The sequence below is a fragment of the Botryllus schlosseri genome, chromosome 2 (genome assembly GCF_051294905.1).
Source record: "Botryllus schlosseri isolate E-star chromosome 2, Bs_hap1, whole genome shotgun sequence".
NCBI classification, from domain to species: domain Eukaryota; kingdom Metazoa; phylum Chordata; class Ascidiacea; order Stolidobranchia; family Styelidae; genus Botryllus; species Botryllus schlosseri.
Window position 1 is genome coordinate 22,361,365 of NC_137237.1, and position 20,963 is coordinate 22,382,327.

A 20,963-nucleotide genomic window follows, 5' to 3' on the forward strand; every position below is an offset into this window, starting at 1 on the left:
AAATCTTTAAAAGATGCAGAACGCGTGAAAGTGCGGCGCTCGTGTTCAATAAATATATAGATGTAGAAAATTCCCTGCTCAGTAATTTGAGACAGAACGCTCCTAGATCCTACCAAAGCAGTAGGCCTAAACTCGCTAATTTTGTTTTATATTTCCACATTGAGTGTATCCAATTACATGAAAAGTGTGGCACGGTCATACAACATGTTCGAACTATCGTAACGAAACCGGTCCCACTTCTACACGCAAACGACGGATCCCTACACGACTCGCAGAGACTTAACCAAATACTGATAAGATAATTTACTCGAATACTGCCAACGCACACACACTTCATGACGGCTTGCATTAGTTAAAATTTCGTTTTCTTAAATTGAGCTGTTTCCGTGAGACTTTTCTGGCACGCCGTTTCCACGATCCGGACTTGCTTGTACTCGTCGATGTGTACGATTTCCGGAGGCCGAAAGTCCATCAGCTTAGGAGGTTTCAGCACAGGACTCTCAGTGGAGCTAAGCTGCTCGTCTGAATGGAACGTAAACGTAAAAGCGGGGTTACATCGGCAGAGCGGAAATGGTTTTTGCTTCATATTTCGGAGATATCAGAGTGCGACGGGGTGTGTTATGTGCTTTTTTTGAGGTTACGGACTGAAGAATAGAACGGGCTAATTCAATATCTTCATGGTCATCAATGAATACCATGCTTTTATTCCATTTACATGGGGAGTGATTCATACGTCTTTTTACTGCAGTGTCTGTATTTCCCCTCGGACGAGTCATTTTTGGACTATGGTCAAGTTCTAAAAAACATTCAATCAAGGAAATGCGAAGAGTGCCTAATAAATAAATAAACGAGTCCTGTTAGGCCTCCACGAGAGCGTTTACACACTATTGGCTCGCCTTTATCTCGGGCTACATCCCTGCCTTCTCCTAATTTAGATTTCACAGCAACATATTAGGTTAAAGCTACCAAAATGGACGCCCCAGCAAACATTAAGCTTGTCACCGACACTTCTCCGAAGCATGACTTCCAGCACAATGATACGCAAAACCACCGAGACGCCAGCCTCGATTACTATAACAAATTAGGATCCTGTGGAATCAATAGTGGAACAGTATTATCAATCTCGCAGCAACGCCCAAATTTTACAATATTCTCTGGTTCGTTTCAACAGACTCTTCAATATCTGTAATACACCTCTGACTGGATGGTGCGTTCACAGTTGTATTCCTGTGGCGCATCTTGTGAAATAGCGATCGGCATTACGACATTTGATGATTACGAAAGCAGTAAGCAGTGAAAGCGACTAACTGAACAGTTTCGAACAGGCAAACCTCCGTTTCATTGTTTACACCAGCTGTGGGAACTAGGGTTAGTTCGGATATCAATAATTTTCACTATCCGGATAACGGATATATCCGCATATTTGGAATTTAGCTAACCGGTTAACCGGATAGTGAATCCTAAGTGAGATAATCGATTTCACGAGGTCTGCATGAAAAATGGATCGCAAAATCGTTACACAATGTAATTGCAGCTCTCTCCTTATAAAGCACACCGCATCAATTGTGGCATCCTGTAGCCGGGACCGGAGTTTTGTAACAAAGAGTCCAGACGTATTAAATGCTCTTTCTGCTTCCACAAAATGGGCTGAACTATAGTAAGCAGCGATTCCTTTTTGCCCATTCTTCTGTTTAGGTGTCCAGTACTGGAAGGACGAGTAGCTGATACCGGAATTGAGGCCGACATGATAGCTCGCTCTAATTCATCCATGAGAAATTCACATGATCAGGCCCGTAGCCAGCCGAAAAATAAGGGGGGTGTTTTAAATAAAACGAGATGGTTTCGATTTTTTTTCGAATTTAGTATCAGCGGAAATCAATTACGCTTGCACGCACGAACATGTTTCCGGAATGCGAACATTCGTTGTCATTCAGTTTCGCAATGTCACTCATTAATCACAATCGCTGATCATAATAATCTCAGCGGCATATTGTCTCCAAGCCACCAAGAGGTAGGAGCCAACGCATGCCAGGCCCGAGACTATGGTTTCGTCAGCGATGATATCGTTCGTACCATGCCTATTGCAGATGCGATTATGTAGGCCAGTGATGGTATAATGTCCACAGAGCCTATTGCAGATGTGATTCTGCCAGCGGAACTATAGGCTTGCTGAAGACTCGAAAAATCAGGCCAGCAACGATAGCCGAGTTCACGGCAATCAATGAGCTATTGTGGCGATCTTCTCAGCACGAGATAGCGTCGCGTTACACAGTGCATTGACGTATCCCGCTAATTGGTGACACGGTTCTCGCTAATTGGCCGCGCGAAACACTGATAATACGACTTATTGAAGCTTCCTGAAAGTTTAAAGCACATTATTAACGATACTATCTTATCCGGTAAACCGGCAGATTTATATCCGGATATCGGATAATAAAAAAAAACGCGGTTAACCGTTATCCGGATAGTCCAACCCTAGTATATATTATATTTAGAAGGCTAACCAAAATCGCATCGGGTGGAATACAGATTATTTTTGCTATTTTGCTTGAATGCAAGCAGAGGCGGTCAAAGTAGCCATCATTAGCACTCAAGCGGAAGTAATGACGAGGACGGAAGTAATGACGAGTAGAAGCAACGTTTTCCAAGTATGTATGGTAGTCCTAGTTTTGTCAATATATCTGACTCAGTTAGGTAGAATTACTCTGTTACTGACCGCCTCCACACGTTAGAAACGGAAACAAAGCAAGACGTTTTCAGGGTATCAGGCATGGAAAACTGGCAGAAAGCAAGGAATATCTGATCCTGGTCAATCCCCAGCAACCCTAACATAGGGTTACCATACGTCCTCTTTTAAGAGGATTTGTCCTCTTTTTTGACTTTTTTGAAAGTGTCCTCGGAGGACGCCCTTTTGTCCTCTTTTTAAATATTGAGGTCATATTTAGAGCAAAATGCGAGTGATATGCCGTAAATTAGCACGGTATTTTGAGCTCTGAGCAAAAAGATGACCTTTTTTTTATAGTCAACCACCCGGTAATGTGGAAGAAGAAACTGTATTTTGGGCTCTGAGCCGGAAAGTTGACCTTTTTTGTTTTTAGTCAACCGATCACAAAGTGGGAAAAGTTCACCGAATTTTGAGAATTCCTCTCCGGTTTTGCAAGTCTCAAATTTCTGAAAAAGTGTCCTCTTTTTAGATTTCCAAAATATGGTAAGCATACCCTAACAACTGAAAAATATATTGATATTGGAAATAATCCGAATATTTCTGGCCGACATTCGTCAGGGGTATTCGTCAGCAGCTAGAAGAGAATTCTTAACAACTTTGCATGTTAACAGTCTTTGCGGTCAGTAGGTGCAACTTACGGCAGCCCATCTTATCCCTGTAACACGCAAGGACGTTCTTCCTGCATATCAACAACTATGACTGTCGATATACAAATATTCAGATTATTTCCATAAGAATATATTATTAATTGTGAATTGAGGTTCTGTACCTCCAAGAATCTCTTCAAAACCCTAATAACGCCGGTGCCAGTGACGGCATTCAGGGATTATGCCTAGCTGCCGGTAATCATCTGACGTTCCACGTACCAAATTCTCCGGAGCGCCTTTTCAAATATCTCTGCAGGGTTATGACCGGGCGATGAAGGAAGCCGGCGACAAGCGGCATGATCTCCAAACTGGCTTTCGCGACAGGCGGACCCAGATCCGCGGTTTCGATGGACGAGAGAGGCACCGATATCACGCCCGTGCTCTTGCCGCAGACAGCCCACCGTCCGCGAGTGTCAATTACTGCGGAGAAACGATTGCCTAACATTTACTTGACTCGAATCATTATAATTAATACTCGATTCGTATTACGTACTCGAGGTGGACAGTAACGAAGTAGCTGTAGTTTTTCCGAGCACCCCAGCCGGTTTTGCCCACTTGTACTACTTACTCACGATGTTATATATGTAGACTACTCCGACTTCTACTTGATGGTCTTTTATTCAAAACTACATGCTTTTTTCACATTGTGTGTTAAAAAGTAGAAGATAGTTTTGGGTGAAATTGTCATAAGAAGGAAGAACCGCGTGAAACAGCCTCACATCACGGCCAACTAAATATATTTTCGAAGATTGTAACTATTTGCAGTGTCATTTGTAATTTTGCGTTAGTCACGTAGACACATCTGGCAATTTTGAAAGCAGCCACTTCCTATTGACCTATTTGACTGAGAACAGTTTTAATAAGTGTCACTAATTAGGTCACCAACATCTCAGAAAGGTTCAAATTTTGCCGGAAAGGTCTGATTACTGGCAGCGCGTTTCCGCCATAATTGCTGTGGATTGAATTTTTAGAAATTTCTCGTTGAAATATTTCAGCAACCGTGAGTGATTGCATATCTGGCAGGCCCCAGTTCTCTTCTAATCACAACTCTAGTTCAATAGTAATATTGGTAAACTCTGCCAGGCCAATACAATCAGGTTAAGTGCCGCGTGTTATTGTGTTGAACGCCGACGTATCAGTTTATTACAAACTTCATCATTTCAACACTACAATACAATGAAAAGATAGCAAGGGCATTTTGAGCATTCTGAATCCCAATGTCTTGATCGGCAGGGTAGAGGTAGGACAGTAGAGAGTAGAAAAAGCCACACGCTGACATTCACTCACCGTGGTACATGAGCAACTGCTGACTGCCGCGAGTATGTTCTTGTTCGGGATCGCGTCGGATGCGTTTCACAGTAATATTCAAAGTCGTCATTTCACCAACCACAAGTTCATGCCCGTCTGCGCCGATATTCAATGACACCGTGTACAGAGGCTGCTGGAACAACGATTACATCGTCACTAAATCTAATGACTCGAGTCGCGATTTTTTGGTGATCGATTTTTCCAGATACGTATTGTGCATGACTCGGACCTAGTCATATGACCCGAGAAGGACGGCCAAGAAATTTTATTGTAACTTCGAAGAATAGTAAAGTTCCAACATTATTTTGATTTCGTCTATCAGTCATGATTCTTAGAAAATAGGGCCAGAAACTGTTAAGACTGAGGAAAATTACTATATTACGAATGCGAGCCATTCTATATCACTCGAGCAGAGTTGAAAACGTGGATTGGACTCGAAACTGAACAGTGAACATAATGACTTTGACTCGAGTCCCAACACTACGACTCGGACTCGACCCTTTACTTGCTGACTTGGACTCTGTGGTGAATTGAGAATGACTCGACCTGACTTGAGTCAAAACTATGATAGTGAGATTGACTTGTGACTCGGAACCTTGGGATGTGGTTACAGCCCAGGCTTTTAGAAGTACAAAACTTCTACGTCGGAACAAACACTAATTTCATAATGCCAAATTCCTCCACTCTTAGCTTTTCGACTGACTCTCGTAGGGAGGGAACATCAGTAATTGCGGTTAATCAAACTCGAAATATGGAAAGAATTTTGTTGTTGTGATGTAATAACGACATGTACACATAGTCGCGGATGACTGAGTAGTGAGCACTCAGCCAGCTCCGTACACATCAAACAGTACATGCCACATCAAATTGAATGGACCGTGCCCGACCTCAACAATGTCTGACTCGAACTTGTAGGTGACCGAGGACGCATGCGTGTGGGCATCGTCCGATAAGACTTCGGCATGGAAATGAATGCTGTAGTCCTGAGGAGACGTGGACGAATATACGACTTTCCACGCAAATGTGACCTTCTGTGCTGGGGCAATTTTCTGGAAAGAGAGCAGTTCAATACATAAAATCATGTGTCAAATTTACGCTATTCGGTAGGTACGTGTAGTACCAAACAAAGTGTTTCTTCACTCAAATTCATAGCGAAATAATGTCTGAATCAGTCCACATCATTCATTACACTACATTTCACTACTATAAGACACTCAAGTTCCACGCTACCCTCGGCAGACTATAAAAAATACAAGACACAGCTTGTATTCACTTTCTCCATATCACTACTTCTTTGGAGTAAGTATGGCATTTTACTGTTACCCCGATTGGTCAATTTGGTGCCAATATTGCCAATTTGATTTATCGTAACCTATGATTAGTGTTGGTGCATGGTGTGAAGAAATGTTCTCAATTCTACTCGCCCCACGATCTAATTCATGGCTTCTCAATCTACCAATGAATCATGTTCGATTTTGCGAGGACCAGTGATATATCCGCGTATGAATATGATACAGCAGCCTGGATGCAATTTTACCTCTGCATTGCAATTAGGTCAACGTGACAATTAGTTTCATGACCATATCGATTTCAGAGCTCTCTTACACCAAGCATAAAACATTATCAATAACCGATCATGTCATCCTCTGTCATAAGACCCATAAAACGTATTTGCCGTTAAAGGGTTTGCTACAACTCAGTGCGAGCCTTCAAAGTTAACGACACAACACCGACCGAACGACCAATCAGGTTGCAAATCATACTGCCTGTTTTCCTGCAAACCAATCACGTTTCAAATTGACTGGAGGATTTTTTGAATAGGTAGAAGGAGCATACGATGTATGCCAAGATTCAATATTTGTCTGCGACGACAATTAAAACTCGACTGGCACACCCAGAGTAAACAGAATAGTTCACTGGAAACAAAAACGGTCGCCATATCAACGTGGATACCACAAGTTACATTGGGTACGTTCATACATGAATTTTGAATATAACCCAGAATTATTCCCATCAGGGCAGAAATCCTCAGAATTATCTCAGCACTGACAACAGTCCGCAATTTCCGGGATTTGGAAGTGAATGCAGGTGCCGAATTTGGATTTCAAAACATGAACTTATACTTGCAGTTTACCGAGTAATGGTCGCCTGGATTACGGATACACACTGAGATTGCAAGGTCAAACACGTCATCTCTGCGGCCAAATGCCCTTGAATAAGGCCAGTTCAATCCTCTTAATGACACTACAACGCAGTGAGTCCCAAACTGTGTGCCGCAGCACCCTAGTGTTTCCCATTACAGATTCTCAGGTGTGTCGCGAATTTTAGAAAATAACTGTTGATATATTTAAAACAAAGCATGCAGACAAGATGGCGGGTTGACACTCTGTATCGGTCTGACTTATTTGAAAAACTGAACAGATTGAATTTTGAGTGTCCGAGGACCACCTGACAATATTATTTCAGCCACAGAAAAATTATGATCATTAGACAAAAAGTTGATGTTGTGCAAGTGTAACGCCAATGCTTACAAGATAGTATTTGATTGGTTTCCAGCTCCTAATGAATCTACTTATCAACAACAAATTGATCCGCAAGCACCAGTGTACCCAGAAAAAGTTATCTCGGCTGAATATGAACGAACATAACTCCAAGGGAACTTTGAAGTCTCTGCTTAAGCACTGCCGTGACACTGCATTCACCCGAATGAAAGACGATCCTAGCCTCCCATGGGGTGATCGGCGTAACATCTGGGGGCTTCGAAAGAAATCTAGTTACACTAAGGACGGAGATAATAAAGTTGGATTAGCGATAAGAGCGCCTTTACGCATTATGACGCAACAGATAACACGCCGCTTGATTGAAAACTCGGGACACCTCGACTAAAACCATCGCGCGTAACCTTTTCCAACTGTATGTGTCCCGATTAGCAGGATTTAATCACACGATTAGCACTCTTCCGGATCAGCGAACTTTAAACTTCATTATCTCCACCTAAAATGGGTCCCGATTAGTAGTTTTTAATCACATGATTAGCATTTTCCCGGATAACCTAACTTTATTATCTCCGCCCTTAATCACACACAAAAAAATTTCAAGTTAAGACAATCCGATTGAAAATAGTCAACTTCATGTTAATTTAGGAAAATCTACGAAACATTTTGTCAGGTCCACGGTCCCTTTCGCCCTCTGGCTACACCTAAACATGAGCATATTGTCTGGACTTCTAATTAGCACTGCAACATTCTCAGAATGAAGTGCTGACAATTTTAGACGGTAGTTGATCCGTTCGAAAGCAATGAATCAAGCAATTTTTTACAGAAGAACAATTCATAGATTTAAGAAACGACACGTTTATTAAAACGCTGTTTCCACAAACAATGTACGATGTTGGGTTATTAAAATTTTAGAATGTTGTCTGTTTTCAACATATCCTTTCTCTCGGCTGACGCCTACCTTCTTTTCGTTTGCCTGCAATCCAGACACGGCAAAGCCACGGCCCGACGGTTTCAAAACGTAATCGGCCAGAGAAAAAGAGTGCGGCGAACAGTTTTCAACTTGCACGCTGACGACGCACTGCAAGGCGCCCGGCGATTCGGGCTTCTTAGATTTCAAGTAGGCTCGCAAAGACCGGCTGCTGAAACGCATCAGCTTGAGGAAATTGACTGAGGCCGCTACAGGCTGCACTTCATCCCAAGGCAGGTTGAAAGAAATCTGAAACGCAGACAGAGATATGATCATATGGATGGCGCGGCTGAGTGGCGGAATGCAAGATTACTATCGACAGTATGATAACATTGAATCAGTGCTTTTCAACCAACTTGCACGGATGAGAAAATTGCAGTGTGGATGAATATTCTCCATATTTATTTCTACTGCTCTGTCGTGGAAGGTCATTGATAAAGTGGTAGCCTACTTGTTGATCATTTGACTAAAAACGTTTTGAATCTGTTCTTTTTTTTGTTTAATGATTATTGATGGGTTTGTGCGGATGATATCTTTGGAAAATTATAGTGCGGATGATTCTCGGAAAGGTTGAAAAGCACTGCGTTGGACTATTCGTATATTCTGCGATGCCTAATGCCGTCTATCCAATCACGTCATCGCTCTTACAACTGTTCCGAGCGAGAGAGGGCCATAAGTACTATTGGATTGATTTAATAGAGCTGAAAGAGTTCTACGACAAACGCCTATCAAACCTGAAGTACTAGTTTGTCACGCAGCAGCTGTTTGATTGTAATTAAATGAGGTTCATACTGGACCTATTATTATCGTCTGCTATAATTGCCGTCTGATTGGAAGTTCCAGTTGAAAGACGTCACATTGTTATTTCACTCTCAAGACTACCTTCATAGTTGCATAATATACTGCCTAAACTTTTTCGGCTTGTTGGGCATTAGAAAAATTATGGAACGCTCGCAGCACACTGACAAGAAAGTTCCTCGAAGAATTCCATTCATGTGGTAATGCAATGGCTATACAATTGGATTGAGGTTTAATTGTTGACAGCCATACCCGCATTTCGTGGTTTTCCTAGTAATGTCTTTCGGTTACAGTTTCAATTTCATTCCTGCTCACACACCCATTTAGATGCAAATGACAATAACATGTTGATTTGATTGTACTTATAATGACATAGAATTTGGTGGAAGACATTCAAAAATCATCAAATTTTTCATGGATAGAGCCCCTTGAAAAACAACGAATTTTGTAAATCAAGAGTAACTAGCACAACAGCAATCACAAAACCAGAGAATAGAATGAAAACCAAAATGGCAAAGCATGGCACAGGAATGATATTTCTAAAAGCACGCTACAGATAGTTTTGTATTTGGACGTCTGTTTATATGTTTGCTCTTCTTACATCCACTCTCGATAAGAGGCACACGAAAAGTCTTTGAGTAAATAAAGGATACTACTGAGGGCTTGGAAGCAATATTCATGTTCAGTCAACTCTAGTGTCGCCAGTCACGTATTCACATCTGTAGAAAACGCCGGTGTTATTAACAAAAAGTTGGAGCGATATTGGTGTCGGCTAAACATTTCGATCGTGCTCTACTACATAGCTTCTTACATTGCACACAACTTTGTTGTCATCGTCCTCAGGATTCTCGTCATGAACGACAAGTGGACGTCTTTGGTGAACGCTGGATTTTGTGCTTTCGTTGCGAAGCAATGACGCCGACAGCTGTCGCGAGTGAAAATATGTCAGCATTATAAAACGAGGCTTCTAAATGAAGAAATTGATTGTCGCAAGCAACAGTAGCAGGGTTGCTGTAATGAACCGAACCTTCACGGTCAAACGCAAGGATTGATACGGCCAATTTCTAGTTCTCCAATGACGCCAGAAAGGGATCGTGATTTTGTACTTTGTTCTTGATTAATCATAGGTATTTCTAGTAGGATAGTACAGGCATAGGCGCCGAACCTGGGTATGCAAGGTATGCCACGCATACCTAGACATTTTTAGGTATGCGGCATACCTAGAATTCGGTTTGGCATATTTCGGCATAAACCCCCGATTGTGTGATTTAGAACAAATCGCAATGTACCGTATATCCGTTTACGACATTACCTGCTGCTGCGTACGTGAGCGAAGTAACCCGTTGCGCGCGGCGAATTAGCGAGAAGCGTGATGTCAATTAGCGAGATTCGTCTGTGCAAAATGTAACGCAACGCGATTTCCCGCTGAGATGATCGCGAAATTATGTTATTGATTGCTGTGCGCTCGGCAATCGTCGCTTGCCTGATTTATCGCGTCTCCAACAAGCCTAGTTTCACTGGCTTGAAGAATCACATCTGCAGTAGGCCCGGTGCACACTATACCGTCGCTAGCATGCACTATCGCATCTGCATTGGTGCGCACGATATCATCGCTTGCCTATACAATCGCATCTGCAACAGGCCTGGTACAAAAGATATCATAGCTGGCTAACTATCGCGTCTCGAGCCTAGCATGCGTTGGCTCCTATCTCACGATGGCTTGGAGACAATGCCGATAGGTGTATGCTGATTAGTAATCGAGTGACATCGCCAAACTGAATGACATCGAATTTCCGAAGACATGCGCGATTGTACGTGCGCCGTGCATGCATAATTGAATTCCGCTAATACTTGAACATGACCATAAGAAGATGTTTGTCAAGGCTTGAGTTGTAAAAGATGAGAAAGGTTTCAACAACCTGAAATCAGTGCCATTATACAACAGATTCCAGAACAACTCGGACATTTTGCCTTGCAGAAAGCGTCGCCGAGGTTACGTAATACGCGTTTATATTTAATTGCTCGCTAGCGATCACGCTAATTGACAGCACTTCCGAACTCGTTGACAAGCTTATCATACGCGCAAGTTCGTTAATATGAGGTGATTGTATAATCGGCATTTCCGCATGCACTTATAACCCTCATGAATCGATGCTATATTAACCCTAATTTTCAATTCCGTCACATTATGACGTCATTCCTTTGTGACGTCATCGATCCCGCATACCTAAGGAAAATTCGGCGTTCGGCGCCTATGCCTTAGAGGTCTGTGAACTAATTTTAGCGGTTTTAGGGCAACTATATCATCAAGAAACTACAAAAGCAGATTATTATTATCCTTTGGCAATGATGCCGTTTGCTTATATTAGGCATTAAATAAGATAAATGGAGTTGAGCTTGACGTGATGATCGTTTGCTTGTATTTTAGTCATCGGCTTCTAAAATTGAAATCTAGAAGGGTTTAAAAACCCCTGTTCTAGTAGGAGTAGTAGTTTTAGAAAATATGACGGAACATATACACAATGCACATTGCGATCAGTCCCAAACTTGTTTGTCGCAATTCGATTATTATAATCTGTGTGCTATATTGCAGAGAATTTGGTCGCAAAATATTTTCATTATTTACGCCCAAATATAGCTTGATGTTAGTGTACTTGCGTCTCCAAATGTCAACCCAAACAATACTCGCTTTCCGTGATGATTACATCGAGAAAGAACAGGGCTGTTGGTCGTGTAAAAACGCTGATAGTCACAAAACACAACAGAAACCTCGAGTGGATACAACTGATCAGAACAGCTTGTGTTAGGTGTGTGGAAGTGCTCAAAGTTTTAAAACAACAGAAACATACCACAACATCCTATTGGGTGCAGGCAAGCACTCGAAGTTTTAAAATGACATGGCCGAAATCAAACGTTTCAACAACCTAGCACAACAGCTTGTTGGGTGCGTGGAAGATCTCAAAGTTTTAAAATGACATAACAGAAACCTCGTGCAGAAATAACCCACCTTTCCCGGCGTCACACTCTTGACGTTGATCACGTCTTCCATCGAATAGCCGGGCGACACCCCGCTACCACTGTTTACGGACAAATAGTCCTTGTCGCTGCCACCGTCCCATTGCCCGCCGTCAGTTTCATCGAGAATAACCTCCAGAAACTCATCGTTCTCCAAACGATTACCATTCTCCGTAGAACTATCGGCTTTCTCCGGCTTTGGCTTCTTTTCAGCTCGGTCCGCCACTTCGCGGACGAAAGACAGAAATTTTTTCACCGGCGATTCCACGTTGCGCTTCGACAACGGCGACGGAGGCAATCGGATGTCGGGGTTGGCAAAGCTTTTCGTTCTGACGTGCTCGGCGCGTGGTGCGTTCGGGAGCAAGACATGCTCGGACTGAACGTGTTTGTGAATGGTGGTTGGCGGCGCGCTTTGCGTTCGTCTGTGGTGGCGGCGAGCTGTTTATCATTGTGGAAATTTAATTCGCGGTAGTAAAAAATCATCGACTGGTGCTCGCAAACGGCGCTTGACAATCACAATTAGGTTTACAATCGAACACAATATTCATACCGAATTGTACACTAGTCAGGGGTAATCGCCAGCAACGAGTAGAGAATTGTAAGGGGCATTCTCGACTAGTTGCTCACTATTACCGCCGACGAGTGTCGGCCGAAAATATTCGGGGTTATTTCAATATGAATACATTCGTCAATTGCATAACGATGTTCTGCACCTCCAAGAGTCTCCACAATTAGGGCATAACGATCCAAGAACTCGATTACGAATAAAGTGTCCAATAGGGATGTTCAAAAATGATTTTTCTCTCAAATTGTACTGGGTAGGCTACTTGGTAAAATTGTTAGGTTGCCTAATTTAGGCCTACACACCAAATTTGGTTCAATTCCAGCCAGTAGCCGCATTGCTACAGGAGAAGAAACTTTCTATTTATTGTATAAAAATGAATTTTGACAAAAATTTTGAAATTTTCTGTCCACCCCATGAAAGGGATAGGTTGTCCACGGAAACGATGTTCACCAAATTTGGCTCAATTCCAACTAGTGGAAGCCGAGTTATTGCCGTCGAAAAATTTGGATTTGAATAAAATAGTATTTACGGCGGGCACACCTATAATAAATAATTAAAGAATTGGTCACCGTAAATACTATTTTATTGATAATCCAAATTTTTAGAAGTAGTCTCAGGAAGGAAAGGAAAGCAGAGTAAGCAGTTCAAATCAGCATAACCTACTAGAGTACTCCTAAAACAGGGACGGGCAACTTCTCCAGTGGGTTTGGCCTGATGTGGGACTTGAGTAGCCTACATGGCGGGCCGGATTGCTGAATCGATACATTAATCTTGGATTTATCCAACTACCCAAGGAATGTATCATATTTCATGTAAACTTCAAGTTCAACCCATAAAGATCAAAAAGAGCATTCAATGAATTTATCAACTTATCAACGTAGTGTACTTCAAAAGTCGCTGACGTCAATGAGAAATCTGTGGTCGATCTGATTTGTCTACAAGTTTTATGAATTCTGGTTGCATGTCGGATGTAGAAGCCCTTAGTACAGACTGCACATGAACACCAGATTAGAATATAGATAACTAACCTACGGATAGATACGCAGCACCCGTCGTCACGCTTGCTTGCTCAGTGTAAATTACTGCTCAGCAATCTGAAATTGCTAATCCCATAGCTGAAGACCAGAGAGCTCAAATTAAATAAAGTTGATATTATTTTAAAGCTACTGCCGTGCTTGATTCCGAAGTCATTCATTAAAATTTCATCAAGGCAATGGAACCACCCCGAAATAGCCTCCAAAGTCCGAAAACCGGCATTGTTCTGAACAATCGCAGCGACGCAGCACAATGACCATAACAATGACCCTTGCGTGGTTGCGATTGTTCAGAACAATGCCGATTTTCATAATTCGAGATGTATTTCGAGGGAGTTCCAACTTCCATTGTCCTGATCGGATTTTAATGTGTATTTTTGGAATCAGCGCGACAGTGGCTTTCAGATAATATCAACTTGAGTTAATTTGAGCGATTGGGTCGTCAGCTATGGTGGGATTAGCAATTATGTTGCTTTCAGATTGCTGAGCAGTAATTTACACTGAGCAAGCAAGCGTGACGACGGGTGTTGCGTATCTATTCGTAGGTTGGTTATCTATAATTGGAACGAAGCTTCGTCTTGTTAATGGTCTTGATCGAAAAATAATTCGACGTAGTAAGCCAGTAGCGATGGATTGCGGCAAACTGGGGCCACGAGTCACATTATCATGCAAGACCAGAAACTGTCTGCGGGCCGGACCCGGAAACGTTAACGAACAGAGCAATTACTGACCAAGTTCGTGTGTGGCAGGCTGCGCACAGATGCATGATATTGAAATGGTGATCACGGATTGAGTAGGAGCTTTCGGCAGCGTGACAGAACACTTTGTCTCTTCGACGTGAAAATCGGGATCGGGAACCGGAATTTCGGCACCTGATAACAAAAGGGCTTTTGAAAACAGATTTCAGATCTGAAATATTTCGACTTACCGTCATTTCCCTGCGTTGATAGAAATTTTACATCAATAATACTTAAATGTTTGGGAAAATGAATGAGCACAACGCGACTTTCTCGGTCGTCACCGAGTTCGTAATCTTCGGTTGACAATCTTGCTACTATATCTTGTACCATGTTGCAGTATATTCTGGATAAAAACAAGAGATCGTTACGAGCGCGGAAACTCAGAATACATCTGAATGATATTTTCATATTTCAATACCTAAAGCTGTTCGAGCTTACACTCATCAGGGTTACCGCGAGCAATAACACGAATTCGTATAACATTATTCTGCATCGCTAATTATCATGTCAAAAAAAACAAGTGTTGCCTACAATCCAGAGGATAAGTTACACATCTTTATAAAGGGTCACAATATAATTCATCAGTCTGTTCTTCTACAAATATTAAAATTTGTCAACCTATTCTATGAGCAGTTGACCGCAAAGGATTTGTTAATTATTGAAAATCGCGCATCAACTATACCTAGTACTCTTTGCATCCGTGTTATATGTCTCTCATACCGATGAATTGAATTCTGTGAGATACCACACCACAATTAGCTACTGATTGTTGCTTAAGACAGTTTTTGAATGTCGGAGTAACAGCTGACAGTAATCCCTCATGTGATGGCTCGATAAGCTTCAAGTAATAAACTGCGAATATATTATTCAAATGTATTCCGAAAATGAAATTAGTCCAAGTATGACAAACGTATGCAAAAACCAGTCCGTCACTGTAATAACGGGTTCCCATTGAGGCATGCGACATTCAAGTGCATAAGCTACACAGCTGCAAGCATGGTGCAAGCTGTATCTCTAGTGTCAACAACTCAATCTTTCAAGACAAATAACCACCTCCAAACCCCATTATTACAACCGCATTATTACGGTATCAACCGGAACAGTCGTAAATGAGAACGAGTATCGATCCTTTCAATAGGATAAACTTGCATATCTGTTGATATTATGAAGCCGGATTGCTGGAAAATATTCATCTCAAGATGAAAATTGCAGCCGTCTAAGTCTATCTAGTGTACATAATCGTCCTTACTGCATATGTTTCAAGGAAGAAAATCAGAAATAAAGACTCACCTTGAAGGCGGTGTCAGCGTTAACTTAGGCTTATCTTTAGTTACAGTGTAAAAGACGACAGGCAATATCCGAGGCAGTACAAAATGAATTTTATTAATAGAAAATCTCAATTGACGCAACGTATAATGTCCTGGCTTGGCAGTCTGAAAAATACAAAGAAACAAAAATCAGTGTGGAGATATTGTTATTGTAGCAAATCATTTTAACCACAGTTTTGGAATTTCCATGGGAAAATATTGCTAATATTTTCAGCTGACACTCTGCCATCGGCAAACATCTATTAGATAATCCGATTTGGGCGAATAATTATCGAGACGACAGATTTCGCGTCGTTGGGAGGGGCCGTTCACACTTCCATTTGTGTGCCTTGGAGTCGACTTTTATCAAAATACACCAACCCAAACTCTGTCAACAAAAGGAGTTTGTGTACCACCTGAAAATAGTACATTGAACGCTCTCTCGTTTGAAATTTCATGCTGGTGATGTCATATTTTGTCATACGATTGTTGATATACAATGCTCTTTCCAATTCTCTACTAGTTGCTGACGATTACCCCTGACGAGGTTCAGCCAAAAATATTCGGGTTTATTTCAATATGAATATACTATTCAATAGTATATTAAAGATATGTACCTCCAAGAAGCTCTCCAAATACGTCCAATATTGCATTACGTTATTTCTATCCACAAGTTACACTACTTTCAGTTGAGTACAACTGACCAGCGATACCCCTACTTCAGGATAGCGTCCGCCACCCCACGTTGTTGGGACGATGTCTCAACGGGTTATGGAAATAAAAATTCCATCAACTTAGTTGCAAGTGAATACTAAAACATTTGACTTTTGACACATTTCCGAAATAGGCTAAACGCACCAGCCAACTTGACCGCATTGACTTTGACGTCGATCACTACATCACAGCGTTTGACTCACTTTCACTGGGATTTCAATAACATTGTCGCCGGGACAAAGGGTGACGTTCGTCACTTCTAAATTGTCAAGGTACTCCTCCATCACGATATTGGTGGTGCTCGAATGAATGCTGCATACAGACTGGTAACTGTCCTGCCTGCGTAGCAGTTGCCTGGCCGAACGGCAGGTGATGCCCGCCCATAGGATGCTGTCCTCCTGAAAATAATTTGACACGTCACTTTATAATATTATACATGGTAACCAGCATAAGTTAGTATGACCAGATAGGAAGATACGGCTAAATTAGCTGTTTTTGGCACGTTTGGTGAAATTACACAGCCACTAGAGGGTTCATGAACCCAAAATCATGATAAAATTATTTCATTTGAGACCAACACTTTTTGAAATTCAAATATTTCACTTCACCCTAGAATAACATGGTGCGATATTTGATGTCTGCCACACTGAACTCAAAACTAGTTTCCAAAGCCTAAATAGCAACATAAAAGACACAAGCGACCCCTTCTAGGACACCAACGACCAACTTTGAAAACCGTAATTCAATGAGAAAACAGTATGAAAATCATACGTAATTGCATATATGTAGAATCCAATGATCATGCTGATTAACGAAGGATTGGTCCCGGGTCACGACGTTATTGCAATCTAATATCACATCTACATACCGCAATTACCCGGCGGGAACAGAAGCAAAGTAGTTTTAGTCTTTCAGCTAGGTTTCGTATACTTATACTGTAGTTTTACTCGTTAAGCTAGGTTTTGTGTACTCGTACTAATTACTCAACTGAATATGCTTTTTGACTTCCACTCATCGGTTTTTGACCAAACTAGTGACCCTTTTACACTTCACATTTTGTGAAGTAGAAATTAGTTGTGCGATATGCTCGCATCACTATTATGAGAAAAAAATTGGCATGGCAACTGGGCAAACGAGCAGCGGTGCCATGGTAACAGAATATTTTGAAAAATGGCCACCACCCCTCGACTGCTAAAATAAGCGATCAAACCTTTTTTAAAACTATTTTTCCAATTTTGATTTTCTGCTTCTACAAGTTTGACATGTTTTAGAAATTTCTGCTTCTGGTTGTGATTGAATAGAAATTTGCAACGTTACTTCGACTTCTACACGAGTAGCAACACTTCACTGCTTTGATCAACACTAACGATTACTGGGAATTCTATTGCAAAGCAATTCAAATTACGATTGCTTTTCAACTGCGTCCAATAAACGCACAAGAACAGACCGAATCAGTGACAACCAGCCCAAGATTCTCTCGATACAGGCCAGACTCAATTGTATGCAAACATACCCTCCGCGCATTAAGTTTGGGCAAGCTTTCACAAGTATGTTCACAACAACATATACTAGATTCGTTGGCAAGAGACAGTGCGTAAAAAATACAACAGGCGAAAAACATAATGATGAATACGATACATACATTTGACAGCTGTATTCAGGTTCTGGAGCAAAAATCAGTTACGAAAGCAAAATGAACAATTAGTATCAACTTGCCGACACGCCAAAAAATGTGCAACTGTGGCGTAGCTAACAAGCATCTACCGCTAATCCATGCTTTGCAACCGACAGTGAACAGCAATTACCTTTTCTTCGTACTCGTACGAAATGTGAATCATTCGCGGCAAACGATTGGCAAGACATTTCGAAGGTTCCGTTAATGGCTCTTCAATCGGAATCAACTGAATTATTCAGAGAAATTAGGCAGACTGATTATAATCTTCATCAGAAACTCGCCAGCAAGCATTCACCCAGTGCAAATCATAAATAGTCACGCTCTAGTGTGAAGTGGCCTATAAGGGACACTTGTAACCTGCAGTTCACCAAGAAAATAGTGCTGACTAAGTTACAATGTTTAATAACAGCCGGCACGAAAAATCTGTTTGCAATAAAGCCTTTAGTCTGGTACGTTTGAACTAATCTCAAGTGGGCTAAGAGAAGAGATAAAAATATTAATATTTATATGCTGACCTTGACCATATTGTTCAATAGCGTCAAAAATTATGTTATTGGTAGTTTGATGTCAACTTTTATTGAAACAAAGATGATTTGTGGCTACTGAATACACTGGACCGGAAAATAAATGTTTCATTGCAGATTCAGTATTCACTGGGGACGATTTCTGGTTGGGAATGACCAACATTAAAACTCCAGATAGCACACATTATTCTCAATAAAGAGCACAAAAATTTGTACACACACATCACTACGATCCTAGTCCATATTATTGGTAAAATTTCTTTTAATATGTTAATATCTAAGTGCAGAAGTGATGATTGATTAATGATTATACACGCAAGTGACCACAACAGTACCTGTATTGTTCCATCGGGCCCGAGTGGTGTTTTCTGCGATATTGCACATAGACTGTCGTAACTGTTTCCGGATAGATACCGCCTCCGTCGTGGGGGCTTGGGCATGGATGCTGCGGAGTCGTTGAAAAGAAAAACACAGTTTCTAACCATTGATACCGCAACTAACTTTCTACAATACAAAATTTAAATGCAAATAACATAAAATTTCAGACACCACTCTTGAGCTGAGAATTAGACCAAGATCAAAGCCAAATTCATAGAACCGCCAAAAACCAGCAGTAGGTAAGCATTTTCTCCATGGTAACAAAGTTGACCCAACATATAAACGTAGTGTACGAGGTGTTTGGGCTGTTAGTAATCAGTTAAACATCTACCCAATATGTCTGCAACGTAAATCAATGAAATAGTCGTACATAGGTAATGGTAGAACGTTCAAACTTCAGTCTAACAACAATTATATCTAACAATCATCATCGTCATTTTATTAGAATTTTTATCAAATCAATACACCAAAAGATTGAAATATAATGAAAAGATAAGAGGGTGCCGAAACGACTTGGAGTAGCCTTTTAATCATACACCCACCACGCACTGACGCAAGCTAACATATCAGATATGCACGCAATACCTCGACGTAAAGCATTGGACGGCTGCTTGGCAGAGGATGTGCCGTTGAATTCTGCATTGTTGGATTCTTCGTCAGAGGAGATCTGTGAGATTGATATAAAATAAGTCACTGGGATACTCCATTTTGCAAAGTGCGTGTTATTACTAGAGGAGAAATATAGTCAACTACACGAACAACCAGTAACACCATCAAAACTTCATGACAAACGAGCATGGGCCATGTGTATGTCTAAATTTATCTTATGAAGGATTTTTTCCAGAAGTCACATGAAAACTGAAGATAGCTGAAAATTCCAAACCCAACCTAAATTTCCAGATCCAGTGTTTGAAACCCCACTCCAAACTAGATCCAACATCTCTGCTGTCCCTATTTTGATCAGCGCTAGAAATAACAAACATATCTCACCGTCGTGTAAGTCAGGGCGTCTCTCTCCTCTTCTTCGTCGAGAGTTTCCGTGACGGGAGATTTGTCGTCGTTGGAGAGCGCCTGGTGCCGGAGGCTCAATTGTAAGGAGTGAAAGTGCATTGGCTTGGGAGCCTTGGAGCGTACGCGCAATAAAATATGCTGACGGGTCTTGTGACGAATACTGGTTTGTACTGGATTGAACTGGATCGATCTGAATTGAATTGTGGCAGACGGATGAATTTCGATAAGTGAACATATAAAATAATTAATAATTGAAGCAAAATTTGAGATTGACATGTTGTCAAATGGCGATGGCACGAAATGAGTAGCAGTAGCCCATAATCAGCGGTTCTATTATTTTATCTGCTCAAGACACACAATGTACATTGCGATACACGAGACACAATGCTATGCTGAACACAAATAGATGCGGAAACGACCAAGCGTTAGTTCGTCAATCGCTGAGGTGGTCAGCAACAAAGTAATTCTATTTTTCCAGAACAATCAAGGGTCTGCCTACTTACACACTTACTTCACGTGGTTGCTTTTCAACTACTTCTACTTCACTGTTTTCCGTATTTTAGACAGATGTAGGCGTGGAATACTTACCTTTTTACTTCCTTGGAAATCTCTATTTGTACTTGGGTGGAAATTTACGAGACTTATAATTCTACTTGAGTGCCATTGATGACTAGGACCGTGAAAACCTCTGGTCGATCTAACAGCCACCTCGGCATACTGGTATGCCCCTGTCTCTTGACTTAAAGAGTGGGTATGGGCTTGAAATACTTAACATCGCATTGAACAGTTGCCAGTCCATCGTAAATATGGCCGATAACTGATACCAGCACCTGACTACGAGCCAGTAAAATCAATACCACATGATTGACATTCGCACAAACTTACGTGGCTGAAGCAAAAACCGCTAATAATATCGGCAAATTGTTGTCGCCGAAATCCGTCGAAAGTGAGCACAGCTCGTCGCAATAGAACGACTTCTTCTCTTCCGTCAAAAACGGGTTGCACATCAGCATGCAACACATCCTGACGTACCTAAAAACAGGAACTTGAAATGTGA

The 20,963-nt window shown here is 41.4% G+C and overlaps 1 protein-coding gene across 4 annotated transcripts in view; it reads right to left on the bottom strand.

Moving 5' to 3' along the window:
- Window positions 1-288: 288 nt before the first annotated feature.
- LOC145434152 (trafficking protein particle complex subunit 10-like) overlaps window positions 289-20,963 on the bottom strand; it is a 31,363-nt gene continuing 10,688 nt past the window's right edge. Inside the window, exons 11-26 of one of the 4 annotated variants that reach the window (XM_080311465.1) lie at window positions 20,792-20,938; window positions 19,886-20,096; window positions 19,481-19,562; window positions 18,853-18,962; window positions 18,124-18,219; window positions 16,522-16,716; window positions 15,588-15,730; window positions 14,486-14,640; window positions 14,289-14,429; window positions 11,951-12,396; window positions 9,755-9,868; window positions 8,137-8,394; window positions 5,568-5,729; window positions 4,660-4,813; window positions 3,592-3,792; window positions 289-522 (exon numbers count right to left, since the gene is read on the bottom strand). In XM_080311465.1, the coding sequence (XP_080167591.1) occupies window positions 353-522; window positions 3,592-3,792; window positions 4,660-4,813; window positions 5,568-5,729; window positions 8,137-8,394; window positions 9,755-9,868; window positions 11,951-12,396; window positions 14,289-14,429; window positions 14,486-14,640; window positions 15,588-15,730; window positions 16,522-16,716; window positions 18,124-18,219; window positions 18,853-18,962; window positions 19,481-19,562; window positions 19,886-20,096; window positions 20,792-20,938 (2,785 nt within the window). In that variant the 3' untranslated portion in view covers window positions 289-352. The remainder of the gene's footprint in view (window positions 523-3,591; window positions 3,793-4,659; window positions 4,814-5,567; window positions 5,730-8,136; window positions 8,395-9,754; window positions 9,869-11,950; window positions 12,397-14,288; window positions 14,430-14,485; window positions 14,641-15,587; window positions 15,731-16,521; window positions 16,717-18,123; window positions 18,220-18,852; window positions 18,963-19,480; window positions 19,563-19,885; window positions 20,097-20,791; window positions 20,939-20,963) is intronic. The other 3 variants (XM_080311466.1, XM_080311469.1, XM_080311468.1) reach the window with 3 other exon arrangements.